At 38.9% G+C, this 16,809-nt stretch overlaps 2 protein-coding genes across 4 annotated transcripts in view; one reads left to right on the top strand and one right to left on the bottom strand.

Annotated features, from left to right (window-relative positions):
• Nucleotides 1-16,809, top strand: part of coro7 (coronin 7) — a 367,135-nt gene that overhangs the window by 190,354 nt on the left and 159,972 nt on the right. The gene's annotated exons all lie outside the window — the stretch shown is intronic.
• vasnb (vasorin b) overlaps nt 5,403-16,809 on the bottom strand; it is a 57,507-nt gene continuing 46,100 nt past the window's right edge. For both annotated transcript variants that reach the window (XM_062036465.1, XM_062036464.1), the window contains one exon: nt 5,403-9,563. In XM_062036465.1, coding sequence (XP_061892449.1) covers nt 7,473-9,536 — 2,064 coding nt within the window. In that variant the 5' untranslated portion in view covers nt 9,537-9,563 and the 3' untranslated portion in view covers nt 5,403-7,472. The remainder of the gene's footprint in view (nt 9,564-16,809) is intronic.

Genomic DNA, 16,809 nt, shown 5'->3' with positions numbered 1-16,809 from the left:
GTTCTTTTCTTTGTGGTCGACAAAAGAAAAGTAGTGAGAATATCTCCATGTTAAGAAACTCGGCTTCGGGCTTCGACATGTCTTGTTAGTAAACACATACTCTTCCTTGTCGCCTCGTCCGCAGCGCTCTAATAAAACACACTCAGATCTTCTCAGTTTCTAGCCGATACTACATAAAAAAATAACGTAAAATAACGCAGTAACGCATCATGTAGTAACGGTAACCGAGTTACTGAATATAAAAAATAACGCGTTAGATTACTATTTACCGCCGAAAGTAACGGCGTTACAAAGTAACGCGTTAGTCCCAACACTGGTTGCCGACCCCTGGTTTAGCACCTAAATCTGCTGAGTTTGGTCGGGTAGTGTTGAATACAAGCTGTAAGATTTTCTTTTTCTCACACCTTCTGTGTCTGTATGTAATTCCTACGTGGAATAGAGGAAAGGCATATGGGAAAGGATTCCAATCTGCGTATCTGACAACACATCTGTGCGTTTTATTGCTCTTTTTAGTCATGCTGTCAGTGAGCCAGGCGGTGAGTTGAGGACTGTGGGCAATAATGATCGCCTTGCATTTTGAATGAAATCATAAACAAGTTCAAAGGAAAGTGATTTACTCTAAAAAAAAAATAATAATAATACAAGGTTGATAATTGAGAAATGGAGATTTGAGTGGTCTTGGGGAAGTTCCATGGGAAGAAAAGGACGTTCGGAAAGAAACGCACCTTTTCACACATGAACATTTACAGATGCCTCAATGTGTCTCAATAACGACGTGCAAGCATGGTTTCAGCTGCAGGCATGACATCACCTGTGTGTTTTTTTGTTTTTTTAACCTTCACATACACTTCCATTAACAGTCTGAACAGTAACGGAAGGACTGTCTTTTTATTTCTCGGAAGAGTGTCGTCTATGAGCAAATTGTTCCAGCGGTGCCAGTTTTATGGTCTGATGTGTATTTGTGAGTTTGTTTGGAGGTGTGTGTGTGTGTGTGTGTGTGTGTGTGTGTGTGTGTGTGTGTGTGTGTGTGTGTGTGTGTGTGTGTGTGTGTGTGTGTGTGTGTGTGTGTGTGTGTGTGTGTGTGTGTGTGTGTGTGTGTGTGTGTGTGTGTGTGTGTGTGTGTGTGTGTGTGTGCTTGCATGCTGTTTTGATTCCCTACCAGCATCTTTGTAATAAAACACACGGGTGGTCAGCCCACATATAGTGCAGGTTTATGAACATGCTTGTAAAGCTTTTCCCTGCAAGTCATTTGCAAAGGTTAAACCGGCGCTCTTCCCAACATGACGAGTGTGTGCAGTCGTATAAGCTTCATTTAAGTTTGCCCCGAAGATACATTCCGAGATTTTGTTCACACAATTAAACCACGCATAAATAATCTCATTAAAGTTAGATAATGAGATGGGATGGAGGGTCGGTACAGCTTAAGTTGTTCAACAGTCCGGGGGTCTCCGTTGTGGTATTTTAGGCTTCATAATGTGCCAGACATTTTCAATGGGAGACAGGTCTGGACTACAGGCAGGCCAGTCTAGTACCCGCACTCTTTTACTATGAAGCCACGCTTTTGTAACACGTGGCTTGGCATTGTCTTGCTGAAATAAGCAGGGGCGTCCATGATAACGTTGCTTGGATGGCAACATATGTTGCTCCAAAACCTGTATGTACCTTTCAGCATTAATGGTGCCTTCACACATGTGTAAGTTACCCATGTCTTGGGCACTAATACACCCCCATACCATCACAGATGCTGGATTTTGAACTTTGTGCCTATAACAGTCCGGATGGTTCTTTTCCAATTTGGTCCGGAGGACACCACGTCCACAGTTTCCAAAAACAATTTGAAATGTGGACTCATCAGACCACAGAACACTTTTCCACTTTGTATCAGTCCATCTTAGATGAGCTCAGGCCCAGCGAAGCCGGCGGCGTTTCTGGGTGTTGTTGATAAATGGCTTTGGCTTTGCATAGTAGAGTTTTAACTTGCACTTACAGATGTAGCGACAAACTGTAGTTACTGACAGTGGTTTTCTGAAGTGTTCCTAAGCCCATGTGGTGATATCTCTTACACACTGATGTCGGTTTTTGATGCAGTACCGCCTGAGGGATCGAAGGTCACGGGCATTCAATGTTGGTTTTCGGCCTTGCTGCTTACAAGAGTGATTTCACCAGATTCTCTGAAACTTTTGATGATATTACAGACCGTAGATGGTGAAATCCCTAAATTCCTTGCAATAGCTCGTTGATAAATGTTGTTCTTAAACTGTTCGACAATTTGCTCACGCATTTCTTGGAATCTGCTTTTGTACCCAATCATGGCACCCACCTGTTCCCAATTAGCCTGTTCACCTGTGGGATGTTCCAAATAAGTGTTTGATGAGCATTCCTCCACTTTCTCAGTCTTTTTTGCCACTTGTGCCAGCTTTTTTGAAATATGTTGCAGGCATCAAATTCCAAATGAGCTAATATTTGCAAAATATAACAAAGTTTACCAGTTCGAACGTTAAGTATCTTGTCTTCGCAGTCTATTCGATTGAATATAGGTTGAAAAGGATTTGCAAATCATTCTATTCTGTTTTTATTTACCATTTACACAACGTGCCAACTTCACTGGTTTTGGGTTTTGTACATTAATAACAATTAATATGCAGAAAAGTATTACAAAACTAAAAAACTGATAACATACTGAGTAGCATAAGTATCTCCATTTTGTGCCTACCAGGTATCGTCAAAGGGTGAGTAGCTTTACTTTATTCTAATTTTATTTAGATTTATTATACAGTGACTGACATTTATTTCTACTTTATTCATTGTTGGGAAACTGTTGGTTGTCCTTTAGCCTATCCATTAGCCTTTAGTCTGATTCACATCCGAATCGCGTTTCTTAATTATTCTGATTCTAAATCGATTTTAAAAAATGAAAATTAAAAAAATTAAATATATATATATTTTTTTTTGTTTAATTAATCTATTTGTGTCCCTCTTAAAAAGAGTTTAAAAAAAATTAATACAAGTAATTTTTGGTTGTAATGAGCAAAAAAGTCTGCTAATGGAACAAGTCCAAATTGTCTTGGTAAGTGTTGTTGAAATAATACTTTATATTTAAGCTTTAATAACTTAAAAGTGATCTTGAAATGAGCAATTCAAACATATAATAGCTATACTTACTAGTATTGTGAAGTTTTGTGTCTTATAACAAACTTGTGAGGTTTAAAAGTCGTATTTTCTTTCTCAGAAGATTTATTGCCACTGAAAAATGACTATATGATTGTGACTTGTGTTAAGTTTGTTTAGAAATTAGAAATATATACTTGGTGAGATTGTGAGGTTGTCCAGTGTGTAACCTTTAACCTGTTTTGAAAAGATTTCCTTGTAAATTTTATACCAAATAACATATTGCTAAAATCGGTTTGAATTGAGAATCAAATCGTGTTAAATCGAGATTTGATGCGTGAGTTGTTGTGCCATTCCCATCTCTACTGTTTAAACTGTACAGTTTGAGCATGGGAAGTATTATGACGTATACTGTAAATAAATAAAAATATCCACAAAATATTAAAAGCACCCTTTGTTCCTGTTAAAATGCATTATGTAATTCAAAGGTATTATGATTATTATTATGTTTGGTCTTAATTCCAATAAAGCTGTTTACAAAGTTTTGAAATTAGAATCCCTTAGAAGTCCACCATGACTCACAATTGTGTTCAAACACCACATAGCCGATTTTTTGGGGAATATTTTTACATTCTTGGTCCAACATTACGCATTTTCATGGATAAAAATGGCTGAATAAACTACAAATATTAATACTGCAGTAGTAGTAGCCACTAGAGGAGACCAAACCAATCAGAGTGCGCTGTTCAGTATCGTAGCCACTGATTGGCTCAAGGTAACTAAAGGGTGTTATTTCATGTTTAAAGAGCTCTCATAATGATGAAAAATATATTTAGAAGGTAGTAAACTGTGTTTTTATGTTCTATGAAAATCTTTGATTCCTACCGTATTTTTCGGAGTATAAGTCGCTCCGGAGTATAAGTCGCATCGGCCGAAAATGCATAATAAAGGAAAAAAACATATATAAGTCGCACTGGAATATAAGTCGCATTTTTGGGGGAAATTTATTTGATAAAACCCAACACCAAGAATAGACATTTGAAAGGCAATTTAAAATAAATAAATAATAGTGAACAACAGGCTGAATAAGTGTACGTTATATGACGCATAAATAACCAACTGAGAATGTGCCTGGTATGTTAACGTAACATATTATGGTAAGAGTCATTCAAATAACTATAACATATAGAACATGCTATACGTTTACCAAACAATCTGTCACTCCTAATCGCTAAATCCCATGAAATCTTATACGTCTAGTCCAGGGGTCGGCAACCCAAAATGTTGAAAGAGCCATTTTGGACCAAAAATACAAAAACAAATCTGTCTGGAGCCGCAAACAATTAAAAGCCATATTACATACAGATAGTGTGTAATGAGATATACATTGAATTAAGAGGACTTAAAGGAAACTAAATGACCTAAAAAATAGCTACAAATGAGGTATAATGATGCAATATGTACGTACAGCTAGCCTAAATAGCATGTTTATTATTAGCATGTTTATTATTAGCATGTTTATTATTAGCTTGCATTAATGCAATGACCAAATATGTCTGATTAGCACTCCACACAAGTCAACATCAACAAAACTCACCTTTGTGCACTCACGCACAACGTTAAAAGTTTGGCGGACAAAAGGAGACAAAAAAAGAAGTAACATAAAACACGCCCGGAGAAAGTTAAACATGTAAACAAACCACGGTGAGTTCAAGGACCGCCAAAATTAGTAGGACAAAACGGCGCTCGCCAAATACTCGAATCAGTGGAGCATGTTTAATATAAACACTGTGATTTATAACAATTAGGGAGGTTTGTGTCATGTTTGTCCTCCTACAGAAACCATATTAAAACAAAAATTATTATTTTTTTCCATGTCATCTTTTTCCATTTTTCATAAATTTTTGAAAAAGCTTCAGAGAGCCACCAGGGCGGCGCTAAAGAGCCGCATGCGGCTCTAGAGCCGCGGGTTGCCGACCCCTGGTCTAGTCTCTTACGTGAATGAGCTAAATAATATTATTTGATATTTTACGGTAATGTGTTAATAATTTCACACATAAGTCGCTCCTGAGTATAAGTCGCACCCCCGGCCAAACTATGAAAAAAACAGCGACTTATAGTCCGAAAAATACGGTAATTACTGATTCCTACTTTGTAAAAATTAATTTATTGCGGTCATGTCCGGAACCAATTAAATAAACGAGGGACGACAGTTGTAGTAAAAATACCATTCCCAATTTCTTTGAGTTTTACAACAAAAACACATTACACTCATTTTATTTTTCTATGTTTGTTTAATGATAATAGCCCTTTTGTTTCACATGTACAAATAAGTTGACACAATAACAATACAAAAGAAACAATATTAACAAGGCACTTCCCCAAATAAACTGGGAAAAAAATTCATCAACACATTGAAAATACATTTTATTTTTTATTTTCAATGAATTCTGTTTTACAGAAATATATTCCAGTTGTACTGCTTTTCCGTCTTCTTGGCTTTTTTTTTTGGTTGGATGGTCAATACTTTCTTTGTGTGGGACTGTGGACTATACAAATACTGCTGGTAACAGACATTCACAGATGTGTTGATAGAGGAGTCTGGGATGTAATGAACTTGAGACATGTGGGTACGTTTAGCAGGCAATGTCTGTGCACGTTGGAACATGTCATTTGACAGAGCTATATACTGTACCTGTGGATATATAAAGATCATCCTTGCCCAATCGTGTATGTTCAGTCCCCATTGTGTACTGTAGGTCTTATCGTCCTCTACGCAACAGTTCAGTTATTATTTCACATTAATTAAGCCCAGCATGGATCAGAGAATTGCTCGATAGTCAAGTTATTTAGCCAAAGAAAAAATTGCTTCTACATGAATTTTGATTGAGAGATATACTGTACACTGCCTTTCCCTTAGAGGGCAAATAAATAATAAATAAAGTCACTGTACGTTTTGATTGTTTAATGTTATTGAGGCAATCACTAAGCTGCAGCTAAAACATAAGGCGTTCAGTCGGTTGCTTTTTCTGTATACCTGCTTGTAATCCCGATTGACTTCCCTCTTTGTGACCAACTGGAGGCTTCCAAATGTTGCAAAGGAGGTATTTAGTCTTGAGTCTTTGCAGACTTAGACTGTCTGACACTGCGGGGGCAAAGCCCTTTGATTGACTTGTACTAGTACCGAACCACTTATTAATCTTCAAAGATTTAAAATCTGCTGCTTTCCATTATATTAGTCACCAGAGGTGACGATGTACACTACCGTTCAAAAGTTTGGGGTCACCCAAACAATTTTGTGGAATAGCCTTCATTGCTAAGAACAAGAATAGACGGTCGAGTTTCAGATGAAAGTTCTCTTTTTCTGGCCATTTTGAGCGTTTTAATTGACCCCACAAATGTGATGCTCCAGAAACTCAATCTGCTCAAAGGAAGGTCAGTTTTGTAGCTTCTGTAACGAGCTAAACTGTTTTCAGATGTGTGAACATGATTGCACAAGGGTTTTCTAATCATCAATTAGCCTTCTGAGCCAATGAGCAAACACATTGTACCATTAGAACACTGGAGTGATAGTTGCTGGAAATGGGCCTCTATACACCTATGAAGATATTGCACCAAAAACCAGACATTTGCAGCTAGAATAGTCATTTACCACATTAGCAATGTATAGAGTGTATTTCTTTAAAGTTAAGACTAGTTTAAAGTTATCTTCATTGAAAAGTACAGTGCTTTTCCTTCAAAAATAAGGACATTTCAATGTGACCCCAAACTTTTGAACGGTAGTGCAGCTGGCTGTTAACAGTCAAAATGTAGAAAATAATATTTACAAAAAACACATACAGAACATATACACAAAATCATTATTTTGTTGTTTTAGTGCCAAACAAGTCGGGTATTCAGCATGTAGGCTTTCAACAATAGAAGTTTGCTACATTAGTTTGCCCATCCTCTTGTATTGTTAGGGAGTTTTTGAAGACCAGAACAGACCAAGTTGATCTAAATCTTTGTGGAACGACAGACAGTAAATCGATAAACCCGTCGGCAATCTTATCTCCACAACTTCATTACCCCCTAAATCCCTTTGGGATAGTACTGAGGAGCAGCGACTGTTAGGGCAAATGGGGGCTTTGCAGCAATTTAGTGCATACTCCTGAATGGACAGCTCACAGTGTCCATTGACTGTCCCAATGAAAATGCAGCATCTACCACAGCATCATTTGTCCTTAGACTTGCTGCTTATAACGTAGGAGTGGTTGCCATTCCAGCATTGTTCACTTAATGCCACATACATGGAGTCAAAGTCCAAATACGGACGTTTTTCTGTCCGTTGTGGATACAGAGTTTATTTAGTCGTAATCCAAATGTCAAAAGTATGACGGTTTGTGCGATGACATGTTTTTATTTGACATACAGTGGTCCTGTAGTAGCAACACTTCATACTCCAGGTTGCTGCTCTGAACCACGGGTTCTGGGATCATAAGCTGGGTTTGTTTTTGAGGCAGTGCCCCATTGTCCAACCCAGCTTTTACTCCATCCAACTCCACCTGAGAAGGCTCACAGTCTAGGTCAATGGGACCTTTAGCCCTCTTCTTGCGGACGTAGCATACAACGCCCACTGCTGTGGCAATCAGCACCAGCAGAAGCAAGATGGCCACTGCAGGCACCAGCATGGTGGCCATTTTCTTGTTGACTATTTGAGCTCCAGTGACGCTGTCGTTCTTTTCGTCAGTGGTATGCGCCTGAGTGCATACGCTGTCAATGCCGTTCGGGGCGCCAAGCGGACTGGCACACACGGTATAAGTGGAATTAGGGTTCAGACCTCTGAGTCTGTATTCTGGATACGATGCCGGTAGGCTGAGCTGCATTGGCCTGCGATCAGGCCCGGAGAGATTCCGATAGGTCAGCCGGATTCCACGAATGTAAGGCCGTTTATCAATGTAGCGGTGGAGATCAAGCAGGATTGACGTCGAGGTTGCCTGACGCGAGCTGATGTCAGGTGCATTTGGGCTTACGGTCGTCATGGACATGTCGGGCTCAGCGGGCGAGGGTGCATTGTCGTTTCGGATCTCACAAAAAAATCCGTAGGTCCCAGGTGGACAGGTGCACTCTACTTGACCGTACTGGTCCAAGCGACAAGTGCCCCCGTTGAGGCAAGTGTGAGAAGGGCAGAAGCGCTGCTCCTCATCCGAGTCCATGCTGCTGCTGCTGCTTGGGGAAGCAGGAACCGGGGGTAAGGGGTAGTCAAAATCTCTGTTTGTGTCGTAATCGTTAACCCTGGGGGGTGGAAAAGCTGTTGTGGCACTCTCGGGGGTTGTAACATGTAGAGGTACGGCAACAGTAGTTTTAACAGTACTCGTGGTGAGAGTGGTTGTGGTAGGACAGCCAAAATCCCGATGCTCAAGCCTCTGCACCACCTTGCCAGCATTGATAGGAGGGAAGTGGCATCGAGTCTCCTCTGTTCTCTCCAGGGTAACGCTTTGGGCTCGCAGCCATTTTGGGAACCAGGCTAAGGTGCAGAGACAGTTGAAGGGGTTCTCTGCCACTGTTAACTTCTTAAGGTGGGGGAAAAGCTGTGGGAACTCCTCTGGGAGGCCTTGCAGGCTTAAGCTGCTAATGTCCATCTCCTGCAGCTCTTCAAGGTTCTTTAAGTCCTGAAATGCAATAGGACCCATAGGGTTGCCAGCCAGGTTGAGGTAAATCAGCCCACGAGTTTCTTTCAGCACCGGAGGGAAAGCTTTTAGTTGGTTTTTTGAGATATCCAGTTCGTGGAGGTTCGTCAAACTACCAACAAGATCCTTATTTAGGTTAGTTAGTCCAACACCACCTAGTTTCAGGGACTCAAGGTTTGGAGTTTGGAGGTCTGAGGCGCCCAGTGTAGGTATGACATTAAAACGGAGATCCAGTAGTAGCAGGTGGGGCATTGATAGAACAGGCAAAGATGTCAACTGGTTGCCTTGCAATTTGAGCTCTAGTAGATTCTCCAAACCGCTAAACGCGGCAGGATGGATGGTCTTGATGTGGTTGCTATACAAGTAAAGACGCTCCAGCAGCTCCATACCTTGGAAGCATGCCTCTGAGATGTGCGTGATTTGGTTGGATGACAAGTCCAGGTTTTTTAAAGAGGCAAGAGGTTCGAACACCCTATCCGGAAGTTCTGTCAGTTTGTTTTGACTGAGATCGAGCATTTCTAAGTTTTCCAAACCATCAAAGTCCTCCGTGGACAACTGTTCGATGCCGTTGGCAAAAAGATAGAGGCTCTGGGTGAATGGTGGCACTCCCTGAGGCATTGTGGTGGAGCGTCTCTGAAAACACAAGATGGATTCGGGTGGAGAGCAGGAGCAGTCCGCTGGGCATCCACTGGACAGGATGACATCAGGAATGATGAGGACGAGCAAGAGGGGCATCAGCGGAAAGAGACAGACTTTCATCTTGCAGACTCCTTTCCCCGACTCAGCCTAAAACAAGAGGACAGGAAGAAAATACATCAATCACCTGCTTCTCAAAGTTGATTGAATATAATGCCTAACGCATTATACAACACTACATAGATCAGGGGTGTCCAAAGTGCGGCCCGGGGGCCATTTGCGGCCCGCAGCTAATTGTTTACCGGCCCGCTACACATTCTGCAAAAATTGCAAAATTGATAAAAAATTTAAAAGAACATTTAAAAAAAGTGGAATGAGGTGAAATCTAACAAGAAAAAGTTCCAATGTTGACACAAAGCTGCCAAGCAGGCTGTTTTTTTTTCTTTTGTCTTTATTTTTCTTTTTTTTGCCATTGCTAAAAAAAAAAAAAAAAGACAAAAAATCTATGTTATAATGAATTAGTACTTAAAAAATATCACTTTAAAATGTTTTATGTGGAAAAAATATTGCATATATTGTGTGGTTGCCATATAAAAACATCAAAGTTTTATTTGACAAAAGAGCATAAAACAAACAAAATAATAGTTCAAACGTAAAATCGACAGATATATTTGAAGTTGATCTTGTAATTTAAGTGTTAAAAGTAAAAAAAAAACTAATACAAATGTATCACTTTATGAGTGGGGGGACCTTTTGGATCCCAAAAATATTTAGTAGGATTTTATTTAACTTTTCACTGTGATTACTCAAAAATATTAAAGAATTAAAATCAATGGTGTCCTGCATTATTGATATTTTAAGGCTCTAATTACTAAATACTGCATATTTCAGTATTACTATAAAAAACAAAGTTGTCTTTGACAGAAAAGGCATAAAACCTTTTTTTTTTTTTTTTTAAGTTGATATAGAGATTTACGTTAAAGCGTTAAATTAAAAAAAATAATACACATTTTATTTATTTTTAACATTTTAATGACTGAGACCCTTTATGGTGCCCGGGACCCCTAAAGGTAAAATAAAAAATAAAAATGTGTTTTTACTTTATATCAACCTGAAGTTGATATAGAGATTTACTGTAAGCGTTAAATAAAAAATAATAATAATTTGACTTATTTTTAACAGTCTAATGACTGAGACCCTTTATAGTCCCCGGGAGCCCTAAAGGTTAAAAAAAAAAAATCCATATATTTTGTTAAGGTTTGAAAATGAAAAATATCAAAATGGCCCCCGCATGCTTAAATTTTTCCGTGTGCGGCCCTCAGTGGAAAAAGTTTGGACACCCCTGACATAGATGATACTTGCAAATGCATGAGACAGATTAGGATTTCTACTACCGGTATTTAGTTCAGTGTAAAGACAGTACAAGCAAATATTTAATTATACATAACCAGTGATTAAAGTAATTTTGTCACAAGGTCTTTATTCTTCATTTTTACAAAGGGGTGCTAAACACTTCCAACATTGCATTCCCCCTACTGTACAAAGATCCATGCCTGGGCTATCAAGGCCACATTTTCAGAAAGCTAGGGAGTGGAGGCCGAACTTCTTTCTTCACTATTATTCTTATATATTCTTGTATAATGACTCTGCCATTCATTTCCTGGTGTTTTTAATTTTGCAGAAATGATAGCCACTTCCAATGTTATTCACAGGTCTGATTTGGCCTGTGGGCCACCACCGGTTGGCAAGCTCTGATGTGTGCAACAGATACCATTGTTAACCTCCATGGTCTCTTTCCTCGTGACTGCACAACCAACAGCTAAGATGTAGTAGAAATAATACGCTCCATGTCACAACACTGACTGACAAGTATTCCTCATGCTTAAAAGAAACCTGGGAGATAGTATCAACAGGGTTGTTTTGTATAGTTAGCGAAGCCCAAGACTTGCAAAACAAATACCTCCATTAGAGCGTCTACAGTGGACGTGAAAGTTGATTGAAAGGAGAGGAATGAAGAGCGATAAAGAAGATACTTGTACAGCTAGAGCGTTTGTGACAGTTTATTATTGCATCAACGGACTGGAGAATGAGTGGGAGAGATGGTGTGTGCGTGTGGGGGGCGGGAGTGCACATTTCTATCTTGTTGACCTTTTCACATCTTTTCATCTTATCTTTTTGACTTACACTGCTAAAAACACATTTTTTTCTCCTGACAGCTTAACTGGGTACAATAGCCCTATTGTCTCAAAAGAACCACCAAGAGGAGGAGGTGTGGTACTATATAACATCCAGTTCCTTTTAGTATATATAACATTATGTATTTACTAGATTTACTGAATGATGCACATATTTAGGTACCTTAACTTGTGCAGTATCTCATCCATAGCTTTTGTTTTTCATTGACCACACAGAATGTTCTGTTTTCGCACTGGAGGTGACAAACATGTCCAAGAAACTGTTATAAGATATTTCATTTCAACGCACCGTGTCTCATCAAAGTGAGTGTTGCCACCATGTCATATCATATATTTCCTCAAGAGAGAATACTTTTGACATGAAAATTACACCCACAGTCAAAACTGCATAGGAAGCACATACTGTTTATATTATGTGTAGTATTTTACACTAAATACTACCCTATACCTTTGCACACAACTATGCAACATCATCTGATTCTGATTCATACTCTTGTTAAGAACAATTGTTTGATTGTACTATTTTATTATGTATTGCCAGCTGCTACCTGGGCCTCAGTAACCTAATTTGTTCCGAGCAGGTGTTTTTAAAGGCCTACTGAAAGCCACTACTCCCGACCACGCAGTCTGATAGTTTATATATCAATGATGAAATCTTAACATTGCAACACATGCCAATACGGCCGGGTTAACTTATAAAGTGCAATTTTAAATTTCCCGGGAAACTTCCGGTTGAAAACGTCTATGTATGATGACGTATGCGCGTGATGTCGATGGTTGAAACGGAAGTATTCGGACACAGCTCTGTTTTCATCTCACAATTCCACAGTATTCTGGACATCTGTGTTGGTGAATTTTTTGCAATTTGTTTAATGAACAATGGAGACTGCAAAGAAGAAAGCTGTAGGTGGGATCGGTGTATTAGCGGCTGGCTGCAGCAACACAACCAGGAGGACTTTGACTTGAAAAGCAGACGCGCTATCCGACGCTAGCCGCCGACTGCATCGATGATCGGGTGAAGTCCTTCGTCGCGCCGTCGATCGCTGGTACGCAGGTGTTGATGAGCAGATGAGGGCTGGCGCAGGTGGAGCGCTAATGTTTTTATCATAGTTCTGCATGGTCCCGTAGCTAAGTTAGCTTCAATGGCGTCGTTAGCAACAGCATTGCTAGGCTTCGACAGGCGGCACAGCATTCATTAACCGTGTATTTACATGTCCAGTGTTTGGTTCGGTGTCTCCTGATAGTAGTATTGTTGATCTGCTGTCTATCCTTCCAGTCAGGGGCTTATTTCTTTCGTTTCTATCTGCATTTAAGCACGATGCTATCACGTTAGATCCATTGCTAAAGTGCTTCACCGATGTATTGTCGTGGAGATAAAAGTCACTGTGAATGTCCATTTCGCGTTCTCGACTCTCATTTTCAAGAGGATATAGTATCCGAGGTGGTTTAAAATACAAATCTGTGATCCACAATAGAAAAAGGAGAAAGTGTGGAATCCAATAAGCCCTTGCACCTAAGTTACGGTTAGAGCGAAAAAAGATACGTCCTGCACTGCACTCTAGTCCTTCACTCTCACGTTCCTCATCCACAAATCTTTCATCCTGGCTCAAATTAATGGGGTAATCGTCGCTTTCTCGATGCGAATCGCTCTCGCTGCTGGTGTAAACAATGGGGAAATGTGAGGAGCCCTTCAACCTGCGACGTCACGCTACTTCCGGTACAGGCAAGGCTTTTTTTTATCAGCGACCAAAAGTTGCGAACTTTATGGTCGATGTTCTCTACTAAATCCTTTCAGCAAAAATATGGCAATATCGCGAAATGATCAAGTATGACACATAGAATGGATCTGCTATCCCCATTTAAATAAAAAAAATTCATTTCAGTAGGCCTTTAATGGAATGACTAATAAACTTGTAGTCAGTACTGGCCCTGTTTCTCAATCATACTTTGCCTCACAGTGTCACACTACATGTTAGAATTTGTGTTTTCTCCTAATGAACCGTAGCTCCCCAGTGCCTGTCGCACCCATGCAACCCCAGATCATGATGCTAACACTTGACTTTGGCAAGACAACATTATCTTGCTCTCTTACTTTTTAGACAATAATGACGTGCGTTGACTCATAGGAATATATACTTAAACAAATCCAAGGTTGTTTTCTATTGAACTGCTTGTGCTAAAGTGTTGCAGAATACTATGTTTACCTTCAAATGGAGAGTTTAAGATTATGGGGTGGTGCAGCAGACAGGCATAGAAGGGTCTGTGTCATCTCAGCTGCCATGGCATTTATTTTCATTCTCTTACTCGAAAACGTAACCCCTCATCACGTATTTGTCCTCCTCTTATGTGTACATGAGTCAAAGTAATCTCGACATTTGCTTGAACCCCACTGCCACCATGTTAGTCTTCTCATCTGGATAAGTCTGCCAGACAGGAACATATTGTTGTTCCACGCCAGATACATTTCCCTGATCAAAGCACATGATTTAAAGAAAGCCAGGCTTACTTTAAAAACCTGTGTTTGTGTGTGGATTGTTGAAAAGTTGAACCCACTTTAAGCGTGCAGTCATTTATAGAGAATCTTCTACAACAAAAGCCTGCTTATGTAGCTACGGTGCCTCCGGCATACAATATGTTGTGTTCTTGCATGTACAGAGTTGTAGAGGGTTTTTGGAAACTATCAATGGGGTGTGAGAAAAGCATGTTTCATGGGGTATAAAAAGTCTCACATCACATCTCCGCTTTTTCACCGCCACTATGCAAACTATGCAAAAACTGAAATCTAAGTAAGATTAAATATCTCAAATAAGGGTGATATTTGCTTATTTTCTGTCTAATAAGATAATTCTTCTCACTAAGCAGATTTTATGTTAGAGTGTTTTACTTGTTTTAAGGGTTTCGGTCCTAAATATCTCTGTAAGATATTACAGCTTGTTGCTGAGATTTGATGACCTATATTGAGTAAAAATTGCTTGAAACTAGAATATCAACTGTTGCAAAGCTGTGTCATCAACACTGAAGTATAAAATAATTTCTTATTTCAAGCATGAAAAAAAAAAATCATGACATAATTAAAACAGATGACTGCCAAATGGACTTTGCTGTTTTATTTTCAATGAAACAATAGAAAATACGTACTCCTATAGTAGTACAGTTGGCACAGTACAGTAAACGGACAGTTAATATTTAAACATTTAACATTTTACTTTTCAAACAATTTTGAACTGAAATAGTTCATGCACAATCAGATAAATTCCTCAAAATTACAATTAAAATGTTTTATATATATCAGTATATATGCGCATTAATTGACTGAAAGAGCACTCACTTGGCGCGATGATGTCATGTTATCAATGGAAAAATGCATTTTTAGACCATATGATTTGCCTGAGCGGCTAGGAGACCCCGAGAGTAACAAGCGCTTGCCTTGTTGCCTTTCCATTAAGAACAATAAATTAGTTTTTAGTATAAGTTTGCTGGTTTCAAGAAATGTAATGCCGAGCGCATATCATTATGTCAAGATAATGGCACTAGCATTTACTTAATTTAAGAATAGTTTTCAACATATTGAGCAAAAAGGTCTCTTTTTTTTTCTACCAAGAAAAGTGCACTTGTTATTAGTGAGAATATACTTATTTTAAGGTATTTTTGGGTTCATTGAGGTTAGCTAATTTTACTTGTTTTGGAAAGTTAAATTAAAAAATTAAAAAGTTAAATTAAAAAACAAGCTAAATTTTCTTGTTCTATTGGCAGATAATTTTGCTTAGTTAAAATAAAATACCTCTAATTTTATTTTATTTTTTTCTTGTTTTTGAACACTGACTTTTTGCAGTGCGTATATAAAGGTCGGAGCACTCCATGCTGTCCGGATTTGATAAATAGTTATTAGTAACACCGAAACGATTAATCAAAGCTTGTTTTGTCGACTTAATTGATTAATTGGTGAATCGCTGCATACACAAGGGTGAAAATTGACCAAACCATACACCCCTACTTTGTTGCCAGTAGAAATGTTCACATGGACACAATTAATTGGATTAAAAGCTTAACCGGAATAAAAATCCTTCATATAAACACGCCATTTGGAATATTCTCAAACACGTTTAGATCCAAATTTCCTTCCGATCTATACGGATGGTTTATGTGGATAGTCATTAAGATTGGAGCGCATGTACCGTATTTTTCGGACTATAAATCGCTCCGGGCCGAAAATGCATAATAAAGAAGGAAAAAAACATATATAAGTCGCATTTTTTGGGGAAATTTATTTGATAAAACCCAACACCAAGAATAGACATTTAAGTTAAAGTTAAAGTTAAAGTACCAATGATTGTCACACACACACTAGGTGTGGTGAAATTTGTCCTCTGCATTTGACCCATCCCCTTGATCACCCCCTGGGAGGTGAGGGGAGCAGTGGTTTGAAAGGCAATTTAAAATAAATAAAGAATAGTGAACAACAGGCTGAATAAGTGTACGTTATAGGAGGCATAAATAACCAACTGAGAATGTGCCTGGTATGTTAACGTAACATATTATGGTAAGAGTCATTCAAATAACTATAACATATAGAACATGCTATACGTTTACCAAACAATCTGTCACTCCTAATTGCTAAATCCCATGAAATCGTATACGTCTAGTCTCTTACGTGAATGAGCTAAATAATATTATTTGATATTTTACGGTAATATGTTAATAATTTCACACGTAAGTCGTTCCTGAGTATAAGTCGCACCCCCGGCCAAACTATGAAAAAACTGCGACTTATAGTCCGAAAAATACGGTAAACACTTCTTCCGAAGTTTGGGTCGAAATTATCTTTACTATGCATGTCTGTGTACATCGCCATACTGTACGTCTGCATTTAAGTAAGCAGACGCGGACTCTGACTCGCAAGAAAAAAAAGGTATGGTCTGGAGGAGACAGAACAGCTCCATTTTAAAAAAGAGAGGTAAAACAAAAGTTCGGTACTGAAGGAAAAAATTATAAATAAATAACGTGACAAGGTCAGACAAGCAGAAATGCACAGAGCCATGTTTGTTTACAGCAGAAGTCACTGCTTCTTCTTCCGTTTACAGCAGGGTTGTCCAAAGTGCGGTCCGGGGGCCATTTGCAGGCCGCCGCTAATTGTTTACCGGCCCGCCACACATTGTGGATATGCTATTGCAAAAATTAAAAATGAACATTAAAAAAAGTGG

The sequence above is a fragment of the Entelurus aequoreus genome, linkage group LG25, assembly GCF_033978785.1.
Source record: "Entelurus aequoreus isolate RoL-2023_Sb linkage group LG25, RoL_Eaeq_v1.1, whole genome shotgun sequence".
NCBI classification, from domain to species: domain Eukaryota; kingdom Metazoa; phylum Chordata; class Actinopteri; order Syngnathiformes; family Syngnathidae; genus Entelurus; species Entelurus aequoreus.
The sequence above is the reverse complement of the archived record's forward strand: the minus strand, read 5'-3'. Positions and strand labels throughout refer to the sequence as shown.